General features: G+C 36.0%; 3 protein-coding genes across 3 annotated transcripts; 2 read left to right on the top strand and 1 right to left on the bottom strand.

Annotated features, from left to right (window-relative positions):
* The first annotated feature begins 2,161 nt into the window (after positions 1–2,161).
* LOC141620401 (uncharacterized) lies at positions 2,162–3,436 on the top strand. The gene has a single exon (XM_074437280.1). The coding sequence runs from the start codon at positions 2,162–2,164 to the stop codon at positions 3,434–3,436; it is 1,275 nt and encodes a 424-aa protein (XP_074293381.1).
* A 10,348-nt stretch (positions 3,437–13,784) lies between these two features.
* LOC141617222 (uncharacterized) lies at positions 13,785–15,568 on the top strand. The gene is made up of 3 exons (XM_074434407.1): positions 13,785–14,261; positions 14,411–14,569; positions 14,993–15,568. The coding sequence occupies exons 1-3, from the start codon at positions 13,908–13,910 to the stop codon at positions 15,473–15,475; spliced, it is 996 nt and encodes a 331-aa protein (XP_074290508.1). The 5' UTR covers positions 13,785–13,907; the 3' UTR covers positions 15,476–15,568.
* Positions 15,569–16,975: 1,407 nt separating this feature from the next.
* Positions 16,976–22,360, bottom strand: LOC141617223 (DDRGK domain-containing protein 1-like). The gene is made up of 9 exons (XM_074434408.1): positions 22,094–22,360; positions 21,774–21,909; positions 20,489–20,591; positions 19,314–19,417; positions 18,989–19,090; positions 18,358–18,516; positions 18,108–18,164; positions 17,971–18,007; positions 16,976–17,427 (listed from the first exon to the last, which is right to left on the bottom strand). The coding sequence occupies exons 2-9, from the start codon at positions 21,891–21,893 to the stop codon at positions 17,225–17,227; spliced, it is 885 nt and encodes a 294-aa protein (XP_074290509.1). The 5' UTR covers positions 21,894–21,909; positions 22,094–22,360; the 3' UTR covers positions 16,976–17,224.
* Positions 22,361–23,500: the final 1,140 nt, after the last annotated feature.

The raw sequence follows: 23,500 nt of genomic DNA on the forward strand, positions 1-23,500 counted from the left end.
TCCCTATCGGGTGTCGAAATTACTGATGACGGTGAGCCTCTAAGTTCTCTAATTCATGGTTCTCCCCGCCTTCAGGAACTTGACACAGATCAGGTTATGGGTGTCATGAATTTCCATTGCCCGACTTTGAAGATTCTGAAGTTGTCGCAATTAGAAGTTATTACGGCAAGCATAAGAGTACCTAACTTGGAGTACTTTGAACTTACTCGTGATGAGGAATATGGTTAAACTGATGACTTCAAAGAGATGTCACATTCACCTCAAAGAATGAATCAAATTTCATATTTCATTATATCTGCTACAGACAGAGTCTTTATGAGATGTCACATTCACTACAAAGAATGAATCAAATTTCATATCTCATTATACTGTTCAACTTCAGCTGAACAAGAATTAATTCGCAAATAAATTTGTCTTTCATAAAGACCGCTTTAAATTGAACAGCAGTTCATATACTCATAGACGTGGACTTCTGGCCACTTATACGTATACGATATGAATATATTGTATTGATGAGACGGTGTTAAATTACTACACCCCTTTAAAACTTTGAACTTTAGGCCAAAGTTATAATATTGACTTATATGCTCATCTTTATAAATAAATATTTTGGAACTTCTGGTCCAAAATTATATAATATGTCCTTTTTCAAAATTTGTTGACAATAAAACAATATATAGACGGTTATTTATCAAAATTGATGTTATCTTATAACATGATAAACAAAACAAAAATTAGACATCGCTTTAATATATAATCGATCTAAGATGGTAAGAGATCAAATTCATACATATGAGTCAAAGTAAGAGTAAAAATCATGATTACGCCATCATATTTAAAGCATAAGTACGAACTAATGTTAGTGATGCCACGTCTATAATCACATGTCAACTATTAAAACCTAAACAAATTACATGGTAATAGATGAACCATATGCTGTCCACACTTTTCCATCTAATGATTAATTAGTTCATGTTAAAAATTGATAGTAGCGGGATTAGATTTAATGCTAATCGGATTAAAGCGTAAATATAGTGTCAAATTCAAGAAATAGTAAGCGATGCTTATAATCAACTGCCTTTTGAATGAAAGTTTATATACACATGAATTGCTGCTTATTCAAGATCCAAAATCAACATTATCAATATTAAATAATTTATCTCCATGTAAACTATTGCATATCATTAACAAATCCGTATACGGTATACCTTACCAAACAAAACTCAAACTATAAAGTTATAGCCAACAAAAATCAATTCTTAATAACATGACATATAATACGATAAGATGTATGATCCAAGACATGTTAACATTTACGTGCTACGGAGTATATGGTTTATACACACATGTTCTCTTTAAGTAATCAACTTAGTTGTTCTCATCATATCTAATTGGTTGTACGAGATTATTAATAATGGTTAGAGAATTCGTGCTGATAATGTGTTGTGAAATAAAGACAAGAGATAATTATAGGGAGAAGAAAAGAGAGACAAAACTGTATTCTTATTCCATTATGGATATATATATACAATGGGACAAATTTTCCATATGACAATATATTCTAGAGTATTCTAAGAAATGGACATCCATAAAATAAATACTATATATTAAATTCAGAAACCGAGGCACTTCCATGTAATTTATGAAAAAAAAAAATTAATGATAAGTAGAGGTAGCCCGGGCGAAGCCGGGCACCAATACTAGTAATATTTCATAACAGAAAACGTATTATTGTCAAACAAAATTATATTGTCCCTGAAACTGCTAAGGAGTCTTTGGAGAATGCAAAGGAATATTTGAGACCATTGGCAAAGAGGAGCTGTATTAGTCTGGGCATTCTGGATAATGTTGGGAAGAAGAGGAGCTACGGTTTCAGGGTGAATGTGCAAGATGTGGTGATGATTGATTCCTCTGATTCTTCCTCGTGTTCTGTCAATGGAAAGGCTGCTGATGCTGATGCTGATTCTGTTCATAAGGGTTTTGCGGAGGTTGGCCCAACACAACCTCCTCACTCACCATGATTGGCCTAATATGGAATTGTAGGCGCCTTAATAACACGGTCTTTCCTACAATTCCGAAGATAAGAGCGTTATTAGATAGTAAGTTTTATGATTTTATGTTTTTAATTGAGACCAAATGTAATGCTAGTAGTGTGTTCCCAATGTTTAGATCCTTGGGTTTTGTGAAGCATTTTGTGGTTGATGCCATAGGGGCTTCAGGTGGTCTATGGGTAGGATGGCGAAAGGAGGCTAGAATGAGCCTTGTAATGGCATGTAAAAATTATATCATCCTGTTGGTTAAGAAATTTAATGGTCTCTTTTGGTACCTTGTGCTCTACTATAGTGAACCGGAAGTGGCAAATCGCACACATGTTCTTATGGAGCTAGAAAAGTGGATGGACTCTTGTACATACCCCTTCCTTATTGTGGGAGATTTCAACCAAGTGGATTGTATATATGATAAATTAAGTAATAGTCAGAGACCCATAGAAGGAGCAAATGCTTTCAATAGCTGGAAGCTACGAAATGAGTTGATTGATATACCGTTTAAGGGGCCCAGATTCACATGGTGCAATAACCGGAAGGGGAATAAGAGGGTCTATGAACGTATTGATAAAGCAATGGCATCGAAGGACTGGCTTCTATTCTTCCCAAATACGGGTACCAAACATTATCCCATTCAATTGTCTGATCATGCACCAATTGAGGTGGACTTACAACTGACTAGGAATGAAGGAAAAAAACTGTATAAGTTAAATGCTTGGGCACTTGATTATGGGGAGTGTTTGCAAGGTATTCAAAATGTTTGGTCGTTTAATGTTTTGGGGTCACCGTCTTACAAGGTTGCTCGGAAACTGGCACGTATAAGGACTACCTTGAAGAAGTGGGCACTTGATAAAAAGGGGGAATGGAGGACAAAATGGGATGAGTTTGATTCGAAGCTGGAAAAAGGGATGACTACTGCGACAACGGGAGGCGGAGATGAGGATTTTATAAAGGCTCAGGATGAAGTAAAGGAATTTGCTAGTGCGGTAGCAGTTTTTTGGAAGCATGCTAAGGTGAAATGGACGGTAGATGGTGACACATGTACGAAATTCTTCTTTAATTGGGTGAAAGGTAGAGGCGGTAGGTACTATATACATGGTATTAAAGATACAAATGGTGTTTGGATTTACGGCCCTCATCTTGTTGGTATGGAATTTCAAATGATGTTCAAGACTCTCTACGAAGCGGATGATCATAACAATGGGGACCCTGGGTCAAGGCCAGAATCGGGGTTTGAAGGTATCCTTGCTTCGGTTACCAAGAAGGTTTCATCTGATCAATTTATGACCCTTAATAAGCCCTTTACATCCAAAGAGGTAAGTTGTGCGGTCTTTCAGATGGGGAAGTTTAAGTCATCTGGTCTGGATGGCATTCCGGCTTGTTTTTTTTAGAAATGCTGGCCCTTGGTTAAAAATGATGTCACTAAGGCTGCTTTGTCCATTCTTAATTCGGAGAGTCCTAAGAGAATTCAACAGAACATTTATTACACTAATACCGAAAGTTGATAATCCTGAAGGGGCATCGGACTATAAACCCATTAGTTTGTGTAATGTTTTCATGCGCATAGTTTCCAAATGTATTACTAATCGGGTTGCAAGGGTGATGGGTTCGCTCGTGAGCGAATCACAAAATGCTTTCATACCAGGAAGACTCATAAGTGACAATATTTTACTGGCACATGAAGCTATTCATAAGGTCACCAATCATAGGAGTGGAAAGTATGGTAAGTGTGTTTTCAAAGCGGACATGAGTAAAGCCTATGACAGAATTAAGTGGGATTTCTTGGAAGCAGTTCTCCGCAAGTATGGTTTTCCTGATAAATTCGTGAAGCTTATTATGAACTGCGTTACTTCAGTGACTTATGAGGTGTTGTTTAATGGTTCACCCCTACCTCGTTTTAAGCCAAATTGTGGCCTTCGGCAGGGTGATCCGTTATCCCCATTTTTATTCATACTCTGTATGGAAGTATTAGGAAGTCTCATGGATCAGGCAAGTACTGCAGGGATGATAAAGGGTATTTCTCGATCTATGTATGGGGGAGAAGCCGATTACTCATCTGTTTTTCGCAGACGATTCTGTTTTCTTCTTTGAAGATAGAGTTAACTCAGCAAAAAATCTAAAAAGGATAATTGATCTGTATTGCGAAGCGTCGGGTCAAAAATTGAATCACGAGAAGTCTGGTATCCTCTTCAGTCCAAGTACCACCTTGGCTAGTGCTCAAAAAGGAATGCGAGCGCTAAGTGTGAGGAATAGCAAGGGCATTGGTAAATACCTAGGAATTCCCGCAGAGTTCCAAGCATCAAAACAGGGGATTTTTAAATCCCTTGTCGAGTATGTGACGAAACGAATATCTTCGTGGAATGGAATTTTTCTATCACCAGCGGGTCGATTAACCCTCATTAATTCAGTCCTATCCAACCTTTCCAATTATTTTCTATCGGTTTTCAAAATTCCGGTAAGTGTGGCAATGAAGATTAATTCTTTATTGTCGCAGCTTTGGTGGACTGGGTGCAAGGGGGAAAAAATATTCACTGGTGTAGTAAGAACTTCCTGAGTTACCCTAAGAGTTCGAGAGGTCTGGGAATTCGAAACATCGAGTGCCTTAATAAGGCACTCTTAGCCAAGCATGGTTGGCGTCTGGTTTCTGGGGATGACTCTCTGTTTAGTAGAATATTCCGTAGGAAGGTTTTTTTAGAAGCTGCTTTTTCTGAGGGCATGACTATCAAGAATGGAGCGACCATCTCATGGGGGACAAAAGGAATTCTGTATGGGTTGGAGCTGATTATAGAGAAAGTTGGATGGAAACCGGGTTCAAATTCTACCTTGAATGTCTCAACTCAAATTGGGTCGATGGCGTACAACCGGAACCAAGAGATTACCTGCTGGATCCAAATTTTATGCACCTAAGGGAGTTAACAGTGAATCAACTTTGCCTTTCGGATCAAACATGGAATGTCGCGCTTGTGAGGTCTTTGTTCCAAGAAAAATACGCTGCCCGTATTCTTGCAATGCCACTATGCCAGTCGCAGATTAAAGATGAGGTTTTCTGGCCGTACACAAGGGATTGAGAGTATTCTGTTAAGAGCGGTTATGGATTAATATTTCAAGAGTTTTTCCACAAAAAGGGATCTGCTAAAGATAAAAAAAGGGTAAATGAGATGGGGAAAAACTTCTGCAAATCACATTTATTGAATCTGCCGGGTCCAAACAACTGGAAGATCCTTGTTTGGAAAATTATCACGATTACTCTACCTATGGGAAAGGAGTTTGAAAAATGAAGGATTGGGGAGTATTTTGAGTGTAAATTGTGCAGTCATAGCCAAGACCACGTGGAAACGGCACAACATGTTTTCAGGGATTGTAGCGTGTCCTATAGAGTATGGGCGGGTTCGGATTTAGGAATCCGAACGGAGGGTTCTGAAATGGTCGACATTGGAGACTGGATCATTAAATGGGTCCGGTACCTAGATAATCTTCAGGAGGGTGAACAGAGAGTACTTAGATTTTTAGCCACGCTCTGGGGTTTATGGACACTTCAGAATAAAATGGTTTTTGAAGGGTCCTTACTCCCTACACAGGTCCTCTTCCAGTCCATTGCGATGAGTATTGACAACAGTCTTAGTGGTATTCAATTGCAAGCGGAGCGGAATACGAATATGCAATTCCCTACTGTATTGCCGGAAGAAGTGCTCTCACAAGACAACTTGGCGATTAAGAATGGTCACCCAATACTCATCATTGGAAACTACCATCTTTGTCGAACTACAGGGTAAAGGTGGACGCTAGCTGGGATAAAAATTTCAATGCATCTATAGGATGGGTGGGATATGACAACAATGGTATGGTCGTGACAAAGGAAGGCAGGAAAATGCGAGCGGAATCTCCGTTGCAGGCAGAGGCATTGGGTATTTTGGAAGTCTTGAAGTGGGCAGAAGGAAAGGCTATTCTTCACCTGGAAGTGGTGTCTAATTCTCTACAATTGATCACTCAAATCGCAGGATTAGAAAGAGCAAGCCATTCTATTAAAGGCATTCTACGGGATTGTAATACTTATTATGCTTCTTTTCACTGTTTAGGTTTCTATTATATTCCTAGACATCTTAGGCTATGTTCTTTTGGACTGAAATTGTCTGAACTGAACTGAACTGAACTTAATGGAGCTGAACTGAACTGAACTGATCTGAACTGAACTGAAATAATAATAAAAAGATTATATTAATAATAATAATAATAATAATAATAATAATAATAATAATTATAATAAATACTATAATAAAAATATAACCAATAATAATAATAAATATTATTATAATATTATTCATTAATAATAATAATAATATATTAATATAATCTAATAATAATAATCTAATAAGATATATAAAAAATAAAATATTAATATAATAATAAATATAGAAATAGTAATAATAATATATAGTAATATAAATGATAACATTATTAATAATAATATAATATATTAATAATAATAACTAAAAAAATAAATAATAATAATAATAATAATAGGTCTAATATAATAACTTATTAATATAATAATATTAAATATAATAATATTAAATATAATAATAATAATAATAATAATAATAATAATAATAATAATAATAATAATAATAAATATGTGAATAATAATATTAATAATAATGAGTATATTAATAAAATAATAAATAATAACTTATTAATATAATAGTATTAAATATAATAATAATAAATATATTAATAAAATAATAAATATAATATAATATAATAATAATAATAATAAATGTATTAAATATAAATATAATAATATAAACAATACGAATTAATTATTAATAAATATAATAGTAATATAATAAATATAAAAATAATACTCCCTCCAATTTCATTTATTGTTCCCCTTTCTTTTTGGTATAAGAAATAAGAGAATCAATTTGGACCACACAATATACATGACCCCACATCAAATTGATTTTGGACCACACAAAGTTGTACAAAAAAAGGAAAGAGGGAACAATAAGAAAAATGGATGGAAAGGGAAAGAGGAACAATAAATGAAATTGGAGGGAGTATAATAATAATAATAATAATAATAATAATAATAATAATAATAATAATAATAATAATAATAATAATAATAATAATAATAATAATAATAATAATAATAATAATAATAATAATAATAATAATAATAATAATAATAATAATAATAATAATAATAATAATAATAATAATAATAATAATAATAATAATAATAATAATAATAATAATAGTAAATACACTAAAATAAAAATAATAATAATAATATCAATAAGAATAATAATAGTAATGTTGAAATAAACTGAACTGAACTGAACTGAACTTATTAGAACTGAAATTAAGTCCAAAAGAACAGGGCCTTAATACAATAGCGCATGACGTAGCCTGTCATGCAATGAGATTGTAGAACCTTTATTTACAGTTGTTAAAAAAAAAAAAAATTTATTGTCAAACAAACCAATATCTCTCGAACTGGTTGGATAAACCAAACACCCTTTATACGAGTATCTCACATGTATTGATGGGGTTAATAATAGAAAGTTCTGACTTTTTTTACAGCTCTCATCCACAAGGATGTTATACGTTGGTTTCAATTAGAGCTGACAAGTCTGACCCGACCCGAATGACCCGACCCAAAACCGAGCAAACCCGACCCGACCCGACCCGAGAATATTGCAACCCGAAACCGAAACCGACCCGACCCGATGATGACCCGTAACCCGACATGACCCGATGACCAGTGACCCGAAACCAACCCGACCAGACCCGATGACGACCCGTAACCCGACTTGACCCGATGACCAGTGACCCGAACCCGACCCAGACCCGACCCGATATTGACCCGACCCGATACTGACCCGATTAAATTGATAAACAAACAATCATTAAGCTTAATATTGATCAAAATGAAAGTGATTTTGTAATCAATCAATATATATAACTAAAGGAGGCTTTTTTTTTCTAATTATACTATTAGCATTAGAATTAGGAGATAATTAACTATTTATAATTTTTCTATTATAATTAGGAATATAATTTTTGCTATTAGAAATGAGAATTAATTAGTTATTTTACAATTTTCCTATTAGAAATAGGAAATAAATTAACAATTTATTATGGCTTTTTTTTTCCTAATTATACTATTAGAATTAAGAGATAATAATTATTTAAAAATTTTCTATTATAATTAGGAATATGATTTTCCTATTAGAAATGAGAATTAATTAATTATCTTACAATTTTATTATTTGAAACACTAAATAAATTAGTTATCTACAATTTATTAATATTAAAAAAGTATTCATTAGTATTTGTTCACTTTTTGTTAAATTAGAAGGAAAACAAACCTTTAATATATCGATAATATCCAATTTTATAACAACTTCCGATTAAAAAACTAAGGTATTATGTGGTTAAAAGGCCCTAGGCCAAACTGGGTTGTGACAAATGTGTATGCATAATACGTACTGCATGGAATTTACTCATGTAAAGAGTAAAATGAACGCTGAAATATGCCCCTACGTCTTTTATTATTACTAATGTCATATTTAATTATACATAATACGAAGTTTATTTTTCAAATGTCATATGTATTTCTCCTACTAATTTTAAAGTTATTTCCCTCACAATAAATTCAACTTCTATTGTTAATTTATTATAATATTATTTACATTCATTTGTCATTATATAAAAGTATATTAATCAAAATTTAAATAAGATATTCACAAATTAATGATAAGTACAAAGTTTGATATCTATTTTTCAAGGAGTATTAAAAGATAAAGAAAGTTGTTGCTAATTTGCGAATCGAAATATCATTTTATGACAAATGAGTAAATGTTTTGAAAAACTTTATTGTACAATTGTTTTACAATTTAAAGTAAAAATGGTACCACGAGTAATAAAATAGATTTGAATGAGGCTTGAAGGTAAATTAGATACACTTATTATAGAAATATGTATAAGGTTAAGATTCAATTCAAGCAACGATCAACATTAAAAAAAAGTCATGAAAAACACATAAAAGGGTAAGAGTAGTTTTTCCCTAACATAGTGAAGACCGTCTCTCACAAACTTTTCTTCTGATAAATTTACATGCGTAAAAAACCGGTACTATTCAATTATATGGAGCAAACTAATTATTGTTGATGCTATATATATATATATATATATATATATATATATATATATATATATATATATATATATATATATATATATAAGCACAACATCACTATAATTTAGGGAGAGATACGAATTGGGGAAGGTGAGACATATTCGCCATGCATAATATGATGTTTTAACCACCTTAAGGCAAAAATATAAAAATAAATGAAAAAATTTAAACCTAAAAGGGGGTCACGTACTTGCCAACTCTTCTATAACTCTCTACCGCATTAATATTCTCATGAAATTTATGACATTTATTTCATATTAATAAAAAAAATGATTATACTGCTTCGTACAATTTGTGATTTATAATTTTTAGCTAACTTATTTGAACTTGCTTAAATTTATTTCAAATGAGAAGATGGAGGGCAAGACTATTGTTATAGGGGGGTGTCATAGGTAGCCCCAGCCATGTAGTATTGCATTGAAATTTGGTTCACATTTAAAGGTAGGTCTATAGTTTGACCGGGAGATATAACATTTAACTACATGTTAATGTTTTTACGTAACTACCATTAGGAGTGGGCACCGGTCCAAAACCGGACCAAACCAGACCGGAACCGGTTTGGACCGGAACCGGAATCGGAATCGACAAAAATCATGGACCGGATTTAAAAAATTCCGGTCCAAGACTGGACCGGACCGGTTGGACCGGAATTTGTCATTACATGACCACTTTTACAAATTCCGGTCGTTGGACCGGATTAAAATATAATTTTAAGAAAAGAAATGCAAATAACAATAGTTCCGGTCCAAACCGGTCCGGACCGGAAAATACATGTCCCGGACCAGAATCTTAGAAAATGGTGGACCGGAGATCGGACCAGAATTTTTAATTCCGGTCCCGGTCCACTAGATTTCGGTTAAGACCGGTCCATTTTTCTGGTCCGGACCGATTTATGCCCAACCCTAACTACCATTTGACCCAACAATGATTATTGTTTTCCTTGACCAATTAAAAACAAACAGGTATTAATGAACAAAATTTAAAAACTCTCAGTTCCATGTATCATATATATAAACTTCATATTGATTTTATTTTCTTAAAAAAACAACATTGTCGAGAGCAAGGGTTAGTTTACATTGGATGATGGATTTTTCTAGAAGTAGAGGTTTGATCATGTGTGTGAATAGGGAAGACAAATAGGGGTTTGCGCAAAAGATTTTGTTTCAAATGAGAAGATAGGGGCCAAGACTATTGCTATAGGGGGTGTCATAAGCAGCCCTAGCCATGTAGTATTTCGTCGGAAGTTGGTTCAAATTCAAACGTACTTCTATACTTTGACCGGGAGATATAACATTCTAACTACCTCTAAATGTTTTTACATAATTACAATTTGATCCAGCAATGATTAAATTATGGTGGTTATTCGAAAGAAGGAGATTTGTTGCATCATTGAGTTGATTATGCAGAGTAGATATTATTGTTTTCCTTTACCAATTGAAAAACAAACAAGTATTAATGAACAAATTCTAAAAACTATCAGTCCAAGTATCATATATATAAACTTCATATTGGTTTTATTTTCCTAAAAAAAAAATTATTTTATTAATCAAACACTATTTTATTCTTATGTAAATATTATGTTAACGGGAATTATTTGTTGGTCATGCGGCATACATAAAATCTTAGACATGAACGATGTACTATATGTCTATATTCCATTTTATTGTGAAAGTATCACACATTATTTTAATATCCGTGCAACGCACGGGCAAGAAAACTAGTTAGATTGTTATGTTTGACTTAATAATGAAGTAATTAAACCAAATAATGCATAAAAACTAAATTTAATGGTCAAAAATTGAAGTAATGTGATAAAGTAACCGGACCCGATAATGACCCGACCCGACCCGATACATCATTTGACCCGGAATGACCCGACCCAAACCCGACCCGATCCGATACATCAGTTGACCCGAAATGACCCGACCCGATAATGACCCGAACCCGACCCAAAAGGGGTGGCTGACCCGATATGACCCGAACCCGATATAACCCGACCCGACTTGACCCGACCCAAACCCGACCCGACTGACCCGATTGCCACCTCTAGTTTCAATCAACCTAGTTTCCTTTCTTTATAAAAAAAAAAAGGGATATTCTCTCGTGTACCCCTCAGTTTTTTCATTTTCTATGATATACCCTTCTTTTCATGCAAAAAAACTTTGACCGTCAATAACTCTTGGCTACAAGTTCAGAATACGATAAATTTTTTTTCTAACTTGACTGTCTTTAAGAGGTCTTCCGTTTGAAAAAAAATTCACCGACGTCTCAACTTGTAGTCGGAAATTATGGTCGGTCAAAGTTTATTCGTTAAAAAATGTTTGACCAACCATAACTACCGTCTACGAGTTCAAAAAGCGGTGAATTTTTTTTTCAAATTGAAGGCCTTGACGAGATAATTGGTTTGAAAAAAAAAATTACCGTTTTCTGAACTCGTAAGAGAGAATTATTGTCGGTCAAAGGTTTTTTTGCAAAAAACATGGGTACACCATAGAAAACGAAAAAGTTCGGGAGTACACGAGAGAATATCCCAAAAAAAAAAAAAAGCATCGAAGATGAGGTTAAACAATGGTGAACTAAAGTGCAGTAATGTGGTAATAGCTCCCTCTCATCCGCTGTAAATAAAAGCTCCAGTTTTGTGGTAATTTCATTGTTTTATTTTGTGATTTTTATTGTATCTTGATTTTCGGTTAACCGGGCAAGTCTGCATCTTTTTCCTTTATATCTTGCCATTTCTCCAGTTTCATTTGCTCTTTGCATGCTTGATTGTTGCTTTGATTTAGTTTAGCTCATGGTGTAATTAGGTTAAATGTTAATGGAGTTCTTTGCTCTTTTTGCTATCTTGATTGCTGTTGAATTTGTTTAGCTATCATCTAAACCAAAAGCTTAAGTCGATTGTGGAAGCATAATCAAGGGTTTCATACTTCAATACATACGCTCACTCGAATGCCCTTTAGGATTTAAGAGTGAATAACAGGCCGTCTGAAAATTATGACAGCCTATTATTATTTTCATAGGATCAATATTTTGTAATATTAAGTTTACTTTTATATTTATGTAAAATAATGACAGAAATTCAAAATTGTCCTGATAAATGTTGAATGTAATTCAAAAATGAACAATAGGATGCATTACTCTCTACGGGTTTACGGTAGTCGGTAGTCTCCCCTGTAATTAAAAAGGAACTGTTTTATACTTATACGCCCTCCGTCCCAATCATTTGCTTAACTTTGCTTAAAATACCACTCACAAAGAACATAAAAGGTAAACAAATGATCGTGACAAAGGGGGTAATTTGGATTAACGATAAGAAGGTAAAATATATAATTTGAAGAGGGTTGATCAATATTATAAACAAGGGCAGATAAACAGCTTGCTTAACAGCATGTCGGTAAGTGATTCTTAGTTGATCAATGTTATAGACACTCTGATAATAATTTGTTATTCTATATTCCTCAATCATTTTTGTCTATTTGCCAGATTTGTTCAAAACAATGGAAACGTTATCTTCACGTAGAAGGTCTAATTTGAAGAGGGTTGATCGGATCAGTGGGCTACCCGACCATCTTTTGTGTCGCATTTTAGCATTTCTTCCTACTAGATCTGCCATGGCTACTAGTGTGTTATCTCGGAGATGGGAGTATGTCTGGACTGGTGTACCTGTTCTTGTATTCACTTATGATCCAGCTGACATTGCATACAATTCTTTACAGATTCCCGTCACACAATACGAATCTTTGAAGCACTATATGAACAGAGTACTGCTTCACAATAGTGCACCATGCTTAGAACGAGTGGATTTTGCTGTCCTCGTTGATATGAAAGACAAAGACCGACATGAGTGGTATAAGGTGTTATCGAGACGTTTGTTGGAATTATTGCTTCAAAAGAAGCTCTTATTATCCCACATTAGTATAATCGTTGGGATTGTTGGAAGTGTTGGAATTTTATGTGGTTTTTGCACAATTTCCAAGTTTGATAGTTCAGTCTTCTATGCTGACTATTGCGGTTTTCCCATACGGATTACTCAGTCTTCTAAACTGAGTGTTGCCTTCTCCATGCTAATTGTGCGGTCTTCCAAAAAACAATTTACAAGACATATTTAATACGCTTCTAAAATCCTTCCTTATGTACCTATAAATACTACCTATTTTGTCATTCCAAAATACAACACATTCTCTCTTTTACTCTTTCTCAATATATTCCCTCTCTAATTTGTTTCTTTCATAGCTGATTTTGGCACGTTCTGTTAGTAATTCTCAATCTGAGTCTTTGTCGTACACCTTAGACTCGGAAGTCGTGTAACCCTGGGAAGTTGGTTGCTAAGAGGCCGTGTGTATCGAGCGGGACAAATTCAACTTTAGGGCAGTGATTCTATCACGCCACGACATCTTTCTCACAAAGTTCTGTAAGTTTTATCTGTTCATTGTTCGTGTAATAGTCATACCGCCTACAACGTTCAGTTAAGGAACTGAACCTATTCTATGGTGAATTGGAGACTTTGTTTATAATGTTGTTGCTGGATGGTACTTTAGGAGAACACCTTGTTGCTTTAAGATTACAATGTGTTGACTCTTATAATATAAATGTTGTGTTTACTTCCATGGTACATCTTCCAAGGCTAGAGAAAATCCACCTACAGCGTGTCGAAATTAGTGATGACAACGAGCCTTTTAAGGTCTCTAATTCCTGCTTCTCCTCACCTCTGGGAACTTAGTATTCTTGAGAGTAATGATAAAATTAATTTCTGTTGCTCGACTTTGAAGATTCTGAAGTTGTCCACAGTAGGGATTATTTCGGGCAGCATTGGAGTACCAAACTTGGAGTACTTTGAACTTATTCAAGTAAATGACAGTGAAGGAAATGACTGGTATCATTTGATAATGACTGGTGATATGCAACAATTGGCTGAAGCAAAGGTTGATTGTTGTATGAAACTAGCTGCATGGGGTGATCTTTTTGAAGCACTACGGCATGTGATCAAGCTCAATGTCGCTATAAGGCCAATATATGTGAGTAAATATGCATACATTAGTAGTTGAAATGGCTTATAGGATTATCAGCATTACTATTTTAGGTACTTATGTTTAGGATTGTGTGGGGAGAAAAGGGGTGAGCATTCTTGCTTGGAACTAGTAGTAACTATTGACTCACACTGCAGGAGGATGATTTGACGGAAACCACAACAGTGCATCTCAAGCTTCCGTATTTCAATAGGTTAAAATATTTGGAAATCCACTGTATTGAAGAGCATTGTATACTACAAACAGGAATGTTGCTGAAGCATATGCCTAATTGTGTGTCCTTGATAATACACATGGTTGGTATCGTCTTTCTAACAAGTTCTTGCTTAAATTTTCTTTTAATAATGTTTCCTTAATGCTCCCTTCGTATCTACCATAGTAACAACATTACCGCAGTGCCTCAAAGAATCTAACCAATAACAGGCTGTGGGCAGGTAGATGTACTCAGGCTTATGCTAGTATTTACGCCTTTACGGCATATTTAAGGCTGTTTTTGGATGACCAGTAACAAAAATTGTATTGTGCGTGCACGACTATTGCTTTATTGCTTTACAACAAACGAAGCATGGAATACTGAGCACCAACAATTTGGGTCAAAGAATACCAACAATTTGGATATTGGAGATGGTCCTCTTATAATGTTTTCTCTCTTACCTAATTTTATGTAATGTTTGACAAAAAAGTTTCAACTTCAAACTGATTTCCATTTCTTTTGCTAGCTTTGGTCATGGAGCAGCGACGTTGACGAACTGGAGGGTTGGCCTGAGGTTGATTCTTTAGGTTTGGGGTTACATGTTGAATATATAGAAATTGATGGTTTTGGCAGGAATAAACTCGTTAGTGTTGAGCTTCTCAAATATCTCCTGGTTTGCTGCACAAAATTAAAGGAGGTGAAACTCCATCTGCACGAACCACGGCTAAGTGATAAACAGAAGAATGTGATGCGGAAGACGGTAATGAAGCTTTCGAGGCCATCCGGCTGTAAAATTATCATCAATGATCTGCCAAGTGAACTTACTTGCATACCTTTCAGGTCTAATCTATGTTTGTTGTTGCACCTCTTGGTAGTTGGTACACTACTCTTCCTTGTTATCTTCCGCATATTACAAATTACAATTAAAATTTGCTGGCAGTCTCCTGCTATATCTATTTCACCTTTGTCGATTTCATTCGACTTTTTCTTTTCCAATTTCTACCATTAATGTCTTTTTTAAGATTTAATTGTTTTTTTTTGTTTGCATGTTTCTTTGGACTTTCTCGGCGTATTCCAAACATAACTTTACTAACAGATTCCGTTTATTAGACCCATTAGTTGACCTTGATACTCTCTTTTTTGAATTAAAAGATTTAACCCTATCTCCTCCCTCGCCCTGCCTGGGCTGCCTCCCTCACTTATTCTTCATGGTCAAGTGTGGTGAATGTTGAGGCAGAGCGATGGGGGTTTTGTGGTGGCCGTCGGATGGTGGTTCAATGACAGGCTCGACGATGTGGCTTGGCTGCTGGTATATGTCCTGGTGAATTGGTGATGGGGCTTCAAGGTTAAAGGTGGAACTGGTGGTGTGAAAAGGTGTTTAGGTGAAAGTGGTTGGTGGTTTTGGTGATGAATGGATGCAGGGCCTTGGTTGATGGGTTTGAGTTGGGCTCACAGCAGTTACTCGGGCTTGGTTAAAAACAGATTTGCTTAGAAAATCTTATGCTCAGTCTGCGGAACAAAACAGGCTGAAGCTTTAGCGATTCTAGAGGCACTAAAAGTGGGCTATTCAAGGAAATATTCTACATGTCTGCATTTTCTCCAACTGTCTATAAGTCACTGAACCCATATTAGGAAATTCGTCTATTAAAATGTTTATTAGGGTGGTTGTTAGCGACATCTCTACTAAAGGTTGTTATTTCCATGGTCTTTATTTTTGGGTTTTCGCTATGCTGCTTGTCATGATTCAATTGAAACTTGCTTTTTGTTTCATGACTCGCTCGGATACTTTCCGTTAAATCAATTATGTCAAGATCCTCTTTTTCTTCCGAAAAAGGGATGGACGATCTTCTTTGATGAATCCTCTCCTTCCTGTTTGGTCTCTCTGACATTTTTTTTTTTAAATTTTTTCTTCTACTGTTTCGTCCTCACTTCCTTTCATTTCTAGGGTTTCTTTCAGTTTTTTAGTAAACTGGGTGATCCGTGTTTTACAAAAAAAGATTTCATCTATAATAATTTTGCTCTTCTCGCGTATTCTATTAACCAAAAAAATACCATCAATGATGTCATTGCTAGCTATATTATGTTGGTGGTGAATGATAAATGGAACTGCTGAGGAACTAGTACCAGCCTCCAACAATCCCAAAGGCGGCCCAATGCACGATAGGATGTATGTTTCAAACTTCATCCTCCGCAAAAAAAGGTACCCTCAGTGTCAAGAATTTGAACATCCAACTATGGCCCTTTAAATCCCAAATGCAGCTTACTGAACAAGGGAGCATCAAGTCATGGACGGCGTTTCTTGAGTTCCAACTTCCGACATAGAGAATTGCTTGAGTCAGCTTATCGTGCGGGTTTAGTTGGTGGGACGAGTCTCCGACTACCACCATTGGTGGGTACCCAAATCTCAAGACTGCCACCGAGACGAGACAGTAAAGGACTTCACCTGAATCTGGTACAAGTTAGCCTTAAGGATGCTATGTTAGGGGTAACGCCATCAGAACCAGAAGATGCGCAAATAAATGATGGTGGTTGTATTAAGTATATCAAATACGGCCATATAAGTATAGGCAGAACCACAGAAGTAAACAAACAAACATATGAGTCATACCTCCAAAATCAATATAGAGAGTTAGCTACCAGTTTTCATTTCTTTTTCTTGCCGTCTCTGCTTATGAAGTAAGCTAAGCAGTGCAACTTTGTTGTCAACTTTTGTATAATGCCACTAATCAGAAATAGTTTCACACAAGGGCAATTAATTTCAGGCAGCAACTATTTCATCTATACTAGCAAGCTCTTCAAACTGAGCTTTGGGCTCTAAGTCGATAAACTGGTTGGATTTACTAGCCAAATGCGAGATGCTGACCCTTCCTTCACGCTTAATATAGTCAGCAACAGCTTGCATTTCTTCAAGTGAGATGTATATGTATTTCCCTCTATCATCCATGACACCTGAAAGCCTCCCTACAAATTTTCAGAAAGGAAAAGCATGTTTATTGGCAAGATGGCAAAAGAAACTATAGAGCCTATTGAAGATAAAAAATCAAGGCTACAATAATACGATCATTAATCAATTTATATTTTTTTTAGAGGAGCCTTCTGAAGATATATAGAGGTCTTTCAGTTCTTTGACATCACACACAGGGAGATCTCACAGAATAAAATCAATAAACATATAGAACAAATGCTTAAAACTTCGCTCGTATTGTCTTATGAATTGTACGGTGTGAACTCATCATATACGGAGTATATCTTACTGAATCATAAATACGGAATAAACACACAAATGGCTTCACATGATGGAAATAATAGCATCGAACACATATTTGGCAACAATGCAAGGTATATACCCTTCAGATTTCAGGCGTACTAAAACCAAAGAAAGATAACTAGATGATGGGGACCTCCTAGATTGTTCAACTTTCATCGAGATGGCAACCAGTAAATGTTAAAATAAAGAATTAATTTGTACTGAGCATAAAACAAGAGAATGCTTCGGGTACATACCAATGCTTTCTAGTGAATTGATGCGATTGATGCACTCCTGTTGATAGGAAATCACATTGCAAAGAAACGTCAAAAGCAAGAATTATAATTATATACTTCACGTCACTTTAAAAGGAGAAATAGATAAAACAACGTACCTGAGTCCTCAGTCTAAACTCAGCAGCGAGGTCTTCCAGAGGGACGCATTTGTGTTTCTGGATTGATGAGTTAAGGAATAAGGCATTGAAGTCAAAAATAAACATTTGGTAGCTAAGGGAAAAAAAAAAAAAAAAAAAAAAAACACCAGGCATTCAACCCTAAATTAAGAACAAAGAGACTATCAAATCAAGTCCAACACACTAATCCACAATGTTAAAAAATAAGGTCATTAATCGTCCCAGATTCTACCTTGATGTATTCCACAAAGTCAGCAAGCAAGTCCTGGTTCTCTTGTGCCTCATTTTCCGTAGTGCCTTCAGCGTCAATTGAAAATGCCCCTTTCCACTTTTGAAACTCTAATGCAGCTGCTGCTTCTTCTTTAGCTTTCCGAGCCTTGGCTTCTTCTTCCTACACAAAAAGGATTATCTTCAGAAATACTCCACTTTTTTAATAGTAAATTTGAGGATCTGGAACTTGGATTCATGAAGATGGGGGAACGGAACAACAACAACATCACCCCAGTGCCTCAACGGCTCCCGCAAATTGCGGGGTACGGGGGATCGGATGTACGCAGCCTTACCCTTGTGTTAGCAACACAAAGAGGCTGTTTCCGAATGACCCAAGATGAAAATTGCGTCGAGAACTGTATCGAAGGACCGCTACTTCACAAAAGAAAGAAGCACGGCCACTTTAGTGAGCCATGTTCCAATCATGTACGCTGCTTTCCAATAAGATGTCAACTATTAGAGTGATATTAGCACGGGTCTTGTGCACCAACACCAACAATCCAACACCGACAGTCAAATGACGTCCTAGGAAACCATAATGCATAACGAAGGAACAGTTTTAAAAGACAAGCATAATAAAAAACATAAAATACCAGTTGGCGCTCTTGTGCTTCACGCTCCTCATCTTTCCTTCGCCGCGCTTCTGCATAGCGATCTTGCTTTGCTACCCTTGTATCACGTGCAGCTTGGTCAGCCTTACCAAAAAAAACTTAAGGGTGTCAAAAAAGTAATGGCTATGGATGGAAAGTAATTTTGTCAAATAGATGAACAATCTTAGGCTATCAAACTTGGTAGTCGAGACAGGTATAGTAAATATCTTGCCCCTTACGATCCACATAAGAAGGCCATCGCTACAGCTCAGACGAGAATATAATACATTTTTCATTATTTTAAAAAAAGAAAAGGCATTTATCATACTTCTCTCTGCGCCTCCCGTTCTTGTCGCTTCTTATCTTTTTTCCTTGAACCCCTAGCTTCATCATGCATCCCAGCAGCTTCATCATCACTGTCATCTAGAACATCTGCGTTTACAATATGAACGAACCATTACTATAACCCTAGTCTTAAAAGGCATGAGACGCGCCAAGGCAAAAAGGACAAATGACGATGAGGTACAAAGCGAAGGAACATGCCTCGCAGACATGAGATTCACTTTCTTGCAAACAAATTTCTATATTCAAAATAAATTTTTGAACATCATCTTTTACAGGATTTTCCTCTAGTGAGTAGTGACTAATGGTATGTTAGGATAAGGGGATTTGGAGAAAAAGAAAGGGGAGGGAAATGGAGGGAGATGATGTCATTTGTCTGGTTAACAAAATAGAGGTGGATGGATTTGGAGAAGAGGGTGAATCCCTCCATTTCCCTCCCCCAAGGCAAATGAAAATCTCTCCAACAAAGGTGATAATGGGACAAAAACCTTTCCCCATCCATTCCCCCTTCCCTTCCCTTTGCTTCCATCCTAACATATCCCTTCCCTTTCCCTCCTCTTTTTCTATCCAAACAAGGCCTAAATCTTTTTTAGGAGTTTAAAGGGTGTTAACATGTAAACGAGTAAAAGTTAGGGATAATGCCCAAAGGAAAGGAATAATAAAGAACTAGAAGGAAAAAGTGTGAAATTTTCATCGTAGTGCACCAAAGAGGTGCACTTTAGGCGTACCAAGGAATTTTGGCCAGTGCCTCACTGAGCCTTGGGCCGGTGGGCATTTTTAAACTAAAACTCCAACACACTTCAGAACCTTCTATAAAATGCGTACACGCTGCAACCGATTAAAATTTTGTACAGAAAGACTAGATAAGCTAAAAATTATAACTTCGGCGTCCTCCACCCTGTTAATTACCAAGGGGGTAAGGATCAACTAGCTTCTACCAACACTTCTTCGTTTTAAACCAAGTCGCTTAGATTGTTAGATGTCGTGTAAACACGGTACTGAAGAATCAAAGATAGCTGAATAACATTCATAACAATCACACATTTACATTTGCCATACCACAAATTCACCCATTAACAAACTCAGACACACATCGACTCCCAAAAACCCTAATCAGAAAAGGAAATGGGATATCCATATCACCAAACAATATAGACTAACCTTCGGTAGCTACTGCAGCTGACGAGGTACTAGCTCCAGAAGCTGGTCTTCGACGCATACGACGAGCACCAGTTGCTCTAACCACATTATCCCTCTGAGGAGCCTGAAATACTTACAGTCAACCCCATCAGCCTCAATACACATAAAACCTAATCCTACTCCCACAATACACACTTAGGCTTTGTTTGGATTTTAGTTTGAATAGGGGAAATGTGCACTGAGGTGCAATGCGCAAGGCGAAGGCGCACACCTTTTTGATGCCAGGCACCCTATTTTTAGGTACAAATTTGTATTTTCCCAAAAAACAATTGGGCAAAATTTTTAAGAGTTTTCATGTTGGCTAACATGTATAGTCACTAAAAGTTAAGAATTATGGGGGAAAAGAAATGGCATAATTAAAGATCTAGATGAAAATTATGGAAAGTGCGTGCTAGTGAGTCTTGTTAAGTGAGCCTCATCTAAAAAGTGCACCTAAAATGCAGAGGCATTTTGGTTAGTGCCTCATCCGTTACCAGCCTTAGGCGCACTCGAGGAGCGCTTTTTTAAACTAAGCATTTGGATAGCGGAATTTGGAGGGCAAGGGAAGGGAGTAATGGATCCCTTCTACAATGAAAATTAAAATCCCTCCACCTCCCTTTCCCTTCCTTCCTCTTTTGGTTTTCAAACAAGGCCTTAGCATGTTTTCTAGCATGAGATGATCAGAACAAATCAATGACGATTACATATTTGTAGTTATCAACTTCATTCACAAAGCATCTAATCAGTACAAAAACAATGAGTAGCATTACTCATAGGCTCATAGCTCATAAAGATGTTTATAGATATTGAACTTGAGTAATCGCAATTCCATCCAGACACGTAAAATTCAATTACCGTCACTCATTCATATAGGTGAACCTAGGTGATTCCAGCTAAAATATTAGAAAAAACTTTACCCAAAATTGGTGAAGACGAGTTGTCATTAGTTCAAGATAACAGATTGAATTATTGAACTTGAGTTCGCAATTTCATGTCATGTTCAATGGTCGGTTGTCCATTGAACATTGAAAATTCTGAAATTTTTATTCAGATTTTCGAACTTTTTTCTAGTTTCCCTTATTGCATTACTAGTTAGCCCCCCAAGTACAAATCCTGATTCCACTGCTGATTGCAACCCAGTTAAGCGAGATTTAACGAGCAATAGACACAACAGCATCCCATCATAGATTCATATGATTAGTAAAAGTAAACATAATTCCAATAAAATAACATTATTAACAAAGCAAGCTAGAAACTTTAGCTAAACCTGAGGTTCTTCAACATGTAAATGAGCAGCAGTAGAATCGTGACGACGTTTCCAGAAATACAAAGGAATTAACGCAACTATAAGCAGCATAGATAGTATTGCCACCAATATATCATCCATCTTCAATATCTACTAACTGCCCACCAAATATTACCATTAAAATCAAATACACATCAATGTAAAACTCCCTAATTGGCTTTAATTAGATTAAATTCAACAGAGATTTCCAGAAAAAACACCTAATTATGTACCTATTAAATTAAAACCCAGTACTTTGGGATATGATTATGTAATTATGAAAGGAAATCAAAAGACTTCACCTGATTAACGATGGAATTACTGGAATTGGAAGGGATGATCAGTGAAGTTGAGAGTGTATGAGTTGAAGCAGAAGGGATTCTCAGATGTACATACAAGGTGTTGAGCTCTGAAGGCAACACGTTTCGAGCTTTTCTATTGACGTTTTTTGAATGCTTTCACTCAAAAATGATGGATATGCAAGAACAATTGGGAGATTTGGGAGACAAATTAAATGGGAATATTTTATTACTCTAAATTTGTGATCTATAGGTGTCTTATGTAGGCCTGGCTGACTCGATTCGAATAACCCGATTTAATAAGGTTGATACGAGATTCGAAAGTGACACAAATATGAACCGAACACTGAATTGAAACAACCCAGACCCAACCTGAACCTTAATTGACCTAATCTTAGATGACCCGATCAGAAAAGACCTGACTTATCTTTAGCTTGATCCAAAATGACTGAAAGTGACCCAAAAGGACCAACAAATACAATGTCATATTGATGCTATATACATCAAAATAGAGCATGGAAGCTACTCCTCAAGCTTGCAATGAGTTAAAATATATACTTGATCTTTACTGCAAAAGTTCTGGCCACATAATTAATGAGCAGAAATCTGCTATTGCCTTTAGCCCTAATTGTACACTTAGGATTACTCAAGAATGTATTAAGACCCTGCAAGTCTGCCCACGTAATGAAATGGGGCGATATTTGGGACTCCCAACTGATTTTGGGTCTTCAAAACGTGAAATTTTTGCTTATCTTCTTGAGAATGTTCGTAAAAGGATTTCACACTGGACAAATGCTCTCTTGTCTGCTGCTGGTAGAGTTACTCTTATCTACTCGGTTCTATCTTCACTATCTCTTTTTTCTCTATCGGCATTTCGAATGCCGGTAAGTGTGAGTTCAAAAATTGATTCTTTGATCTCACAATTTTGGTGGGGTGGATGCCGTGTAGGAAAGAGCATTTCTTGGTGTAGTAAACTTTTTATGCAGTGTCCAAAATCTATGGGAGGTTTGGGCTTTCGAAACACCTCATGTCTGAATCAGAGCCTTTTGGCCAAGGTTGGGTGGAACATTGTTCGAAATCCTACTTCTTTGGTTGGTCGTGTTTTAGGACGTAAGCTCTTGCTTACACAGGATACTATTCAGACTATGAACTTGGGCAAGCATGGGTCTTTCTCATGGGGTGGTCGCAGTATACGTTGGGGTTTGGAGCTTCTCAGGACTCATCTAGCATGGGAAGTGGGATTTCCTTCCAGTCTTGATGTATGGCGTGATAATTGGCTCCATGGTACATCCCTTGCTCAATTAACAAATTTGGGGGACCTTGAACTGCTCTCCAAGCCGTCTATTCAAGTTTCGTCCCTTCAAAATCCTGATGGTGAATGGAATATTGAAAAGGTTGAACAAATTTGTG

This window comes from Silene latifolia, chromosome X (genome assembly GCF_048544455.1).
Source record: "Silene latifolia isolate original U9 population chromosome X, ASM4854445v1, whole genome shotgun sequence".
NCBI lineage: Eukaryota > Viridiplantae > Streptophyta > Magnoliopsida > Caryophyllales > Caryophyllaceae > Silene > Silene latifolia.

What these genes read in the sequence shown, in the direction of transcription:
- LOC141620401 (XM_074437280.1), top strand. Translation starts at nt 2,162, where the DNA reads ATGTTTAGATCCTTGGGTTTTGTGAAGCATTTTGTGGTTGATGCCATA.
- LOC141617223 (XM_074434408.1), bottom strand. Translation starts at nt 21,893, where the DNA reads ATGGATGATATATTGGTGGCAATACTATCTATGCTGCTTATAGTTGCG. An exon ending in AACGGGAGGCGCAGAGAGAA is followed by an intron (nt 19,091 to 19,313) that starts GTATGATAAATG and finishes TTTTTTGGTAAG; the next exon opens with GCTGACCAAGCTGCACGTGA. An exon ending in AAGCACAAGAGCGCCAACTG is followed by an intron (nt 18,517 to 18,988) that starts GTATTTTATGTT and finishes CTTTTTGTGTAG; the next exon opens with GAAGAAGAAGCCAAGGCTCG.
- LOC141617222 (XM_074434407.1), top strand. Translation starts at nt 13,908, where the DNA reads ATGACAACGAGCCTTTTAAGGTCTCTAATTCCTGCTTCTCCTCACCTC. An exon ending in TCGCTATAAGGCCAATATAT is followed by an intron (nt 14,262 to 14,410) that starts GTGAGTAAATAT and finishes CTCACACTGCAG; the next exon opens with GAGGATGATTTGACGGAAAC. An exon ending in TGTCCTTGATAATACACATG is followed by an intron (nt 14,570 to 14,992) that starts GTTGGTATCGTC and finishes TTCTTTTGCTAG; the next exon opens with CTTTGGTCATGGAGCAGCGA.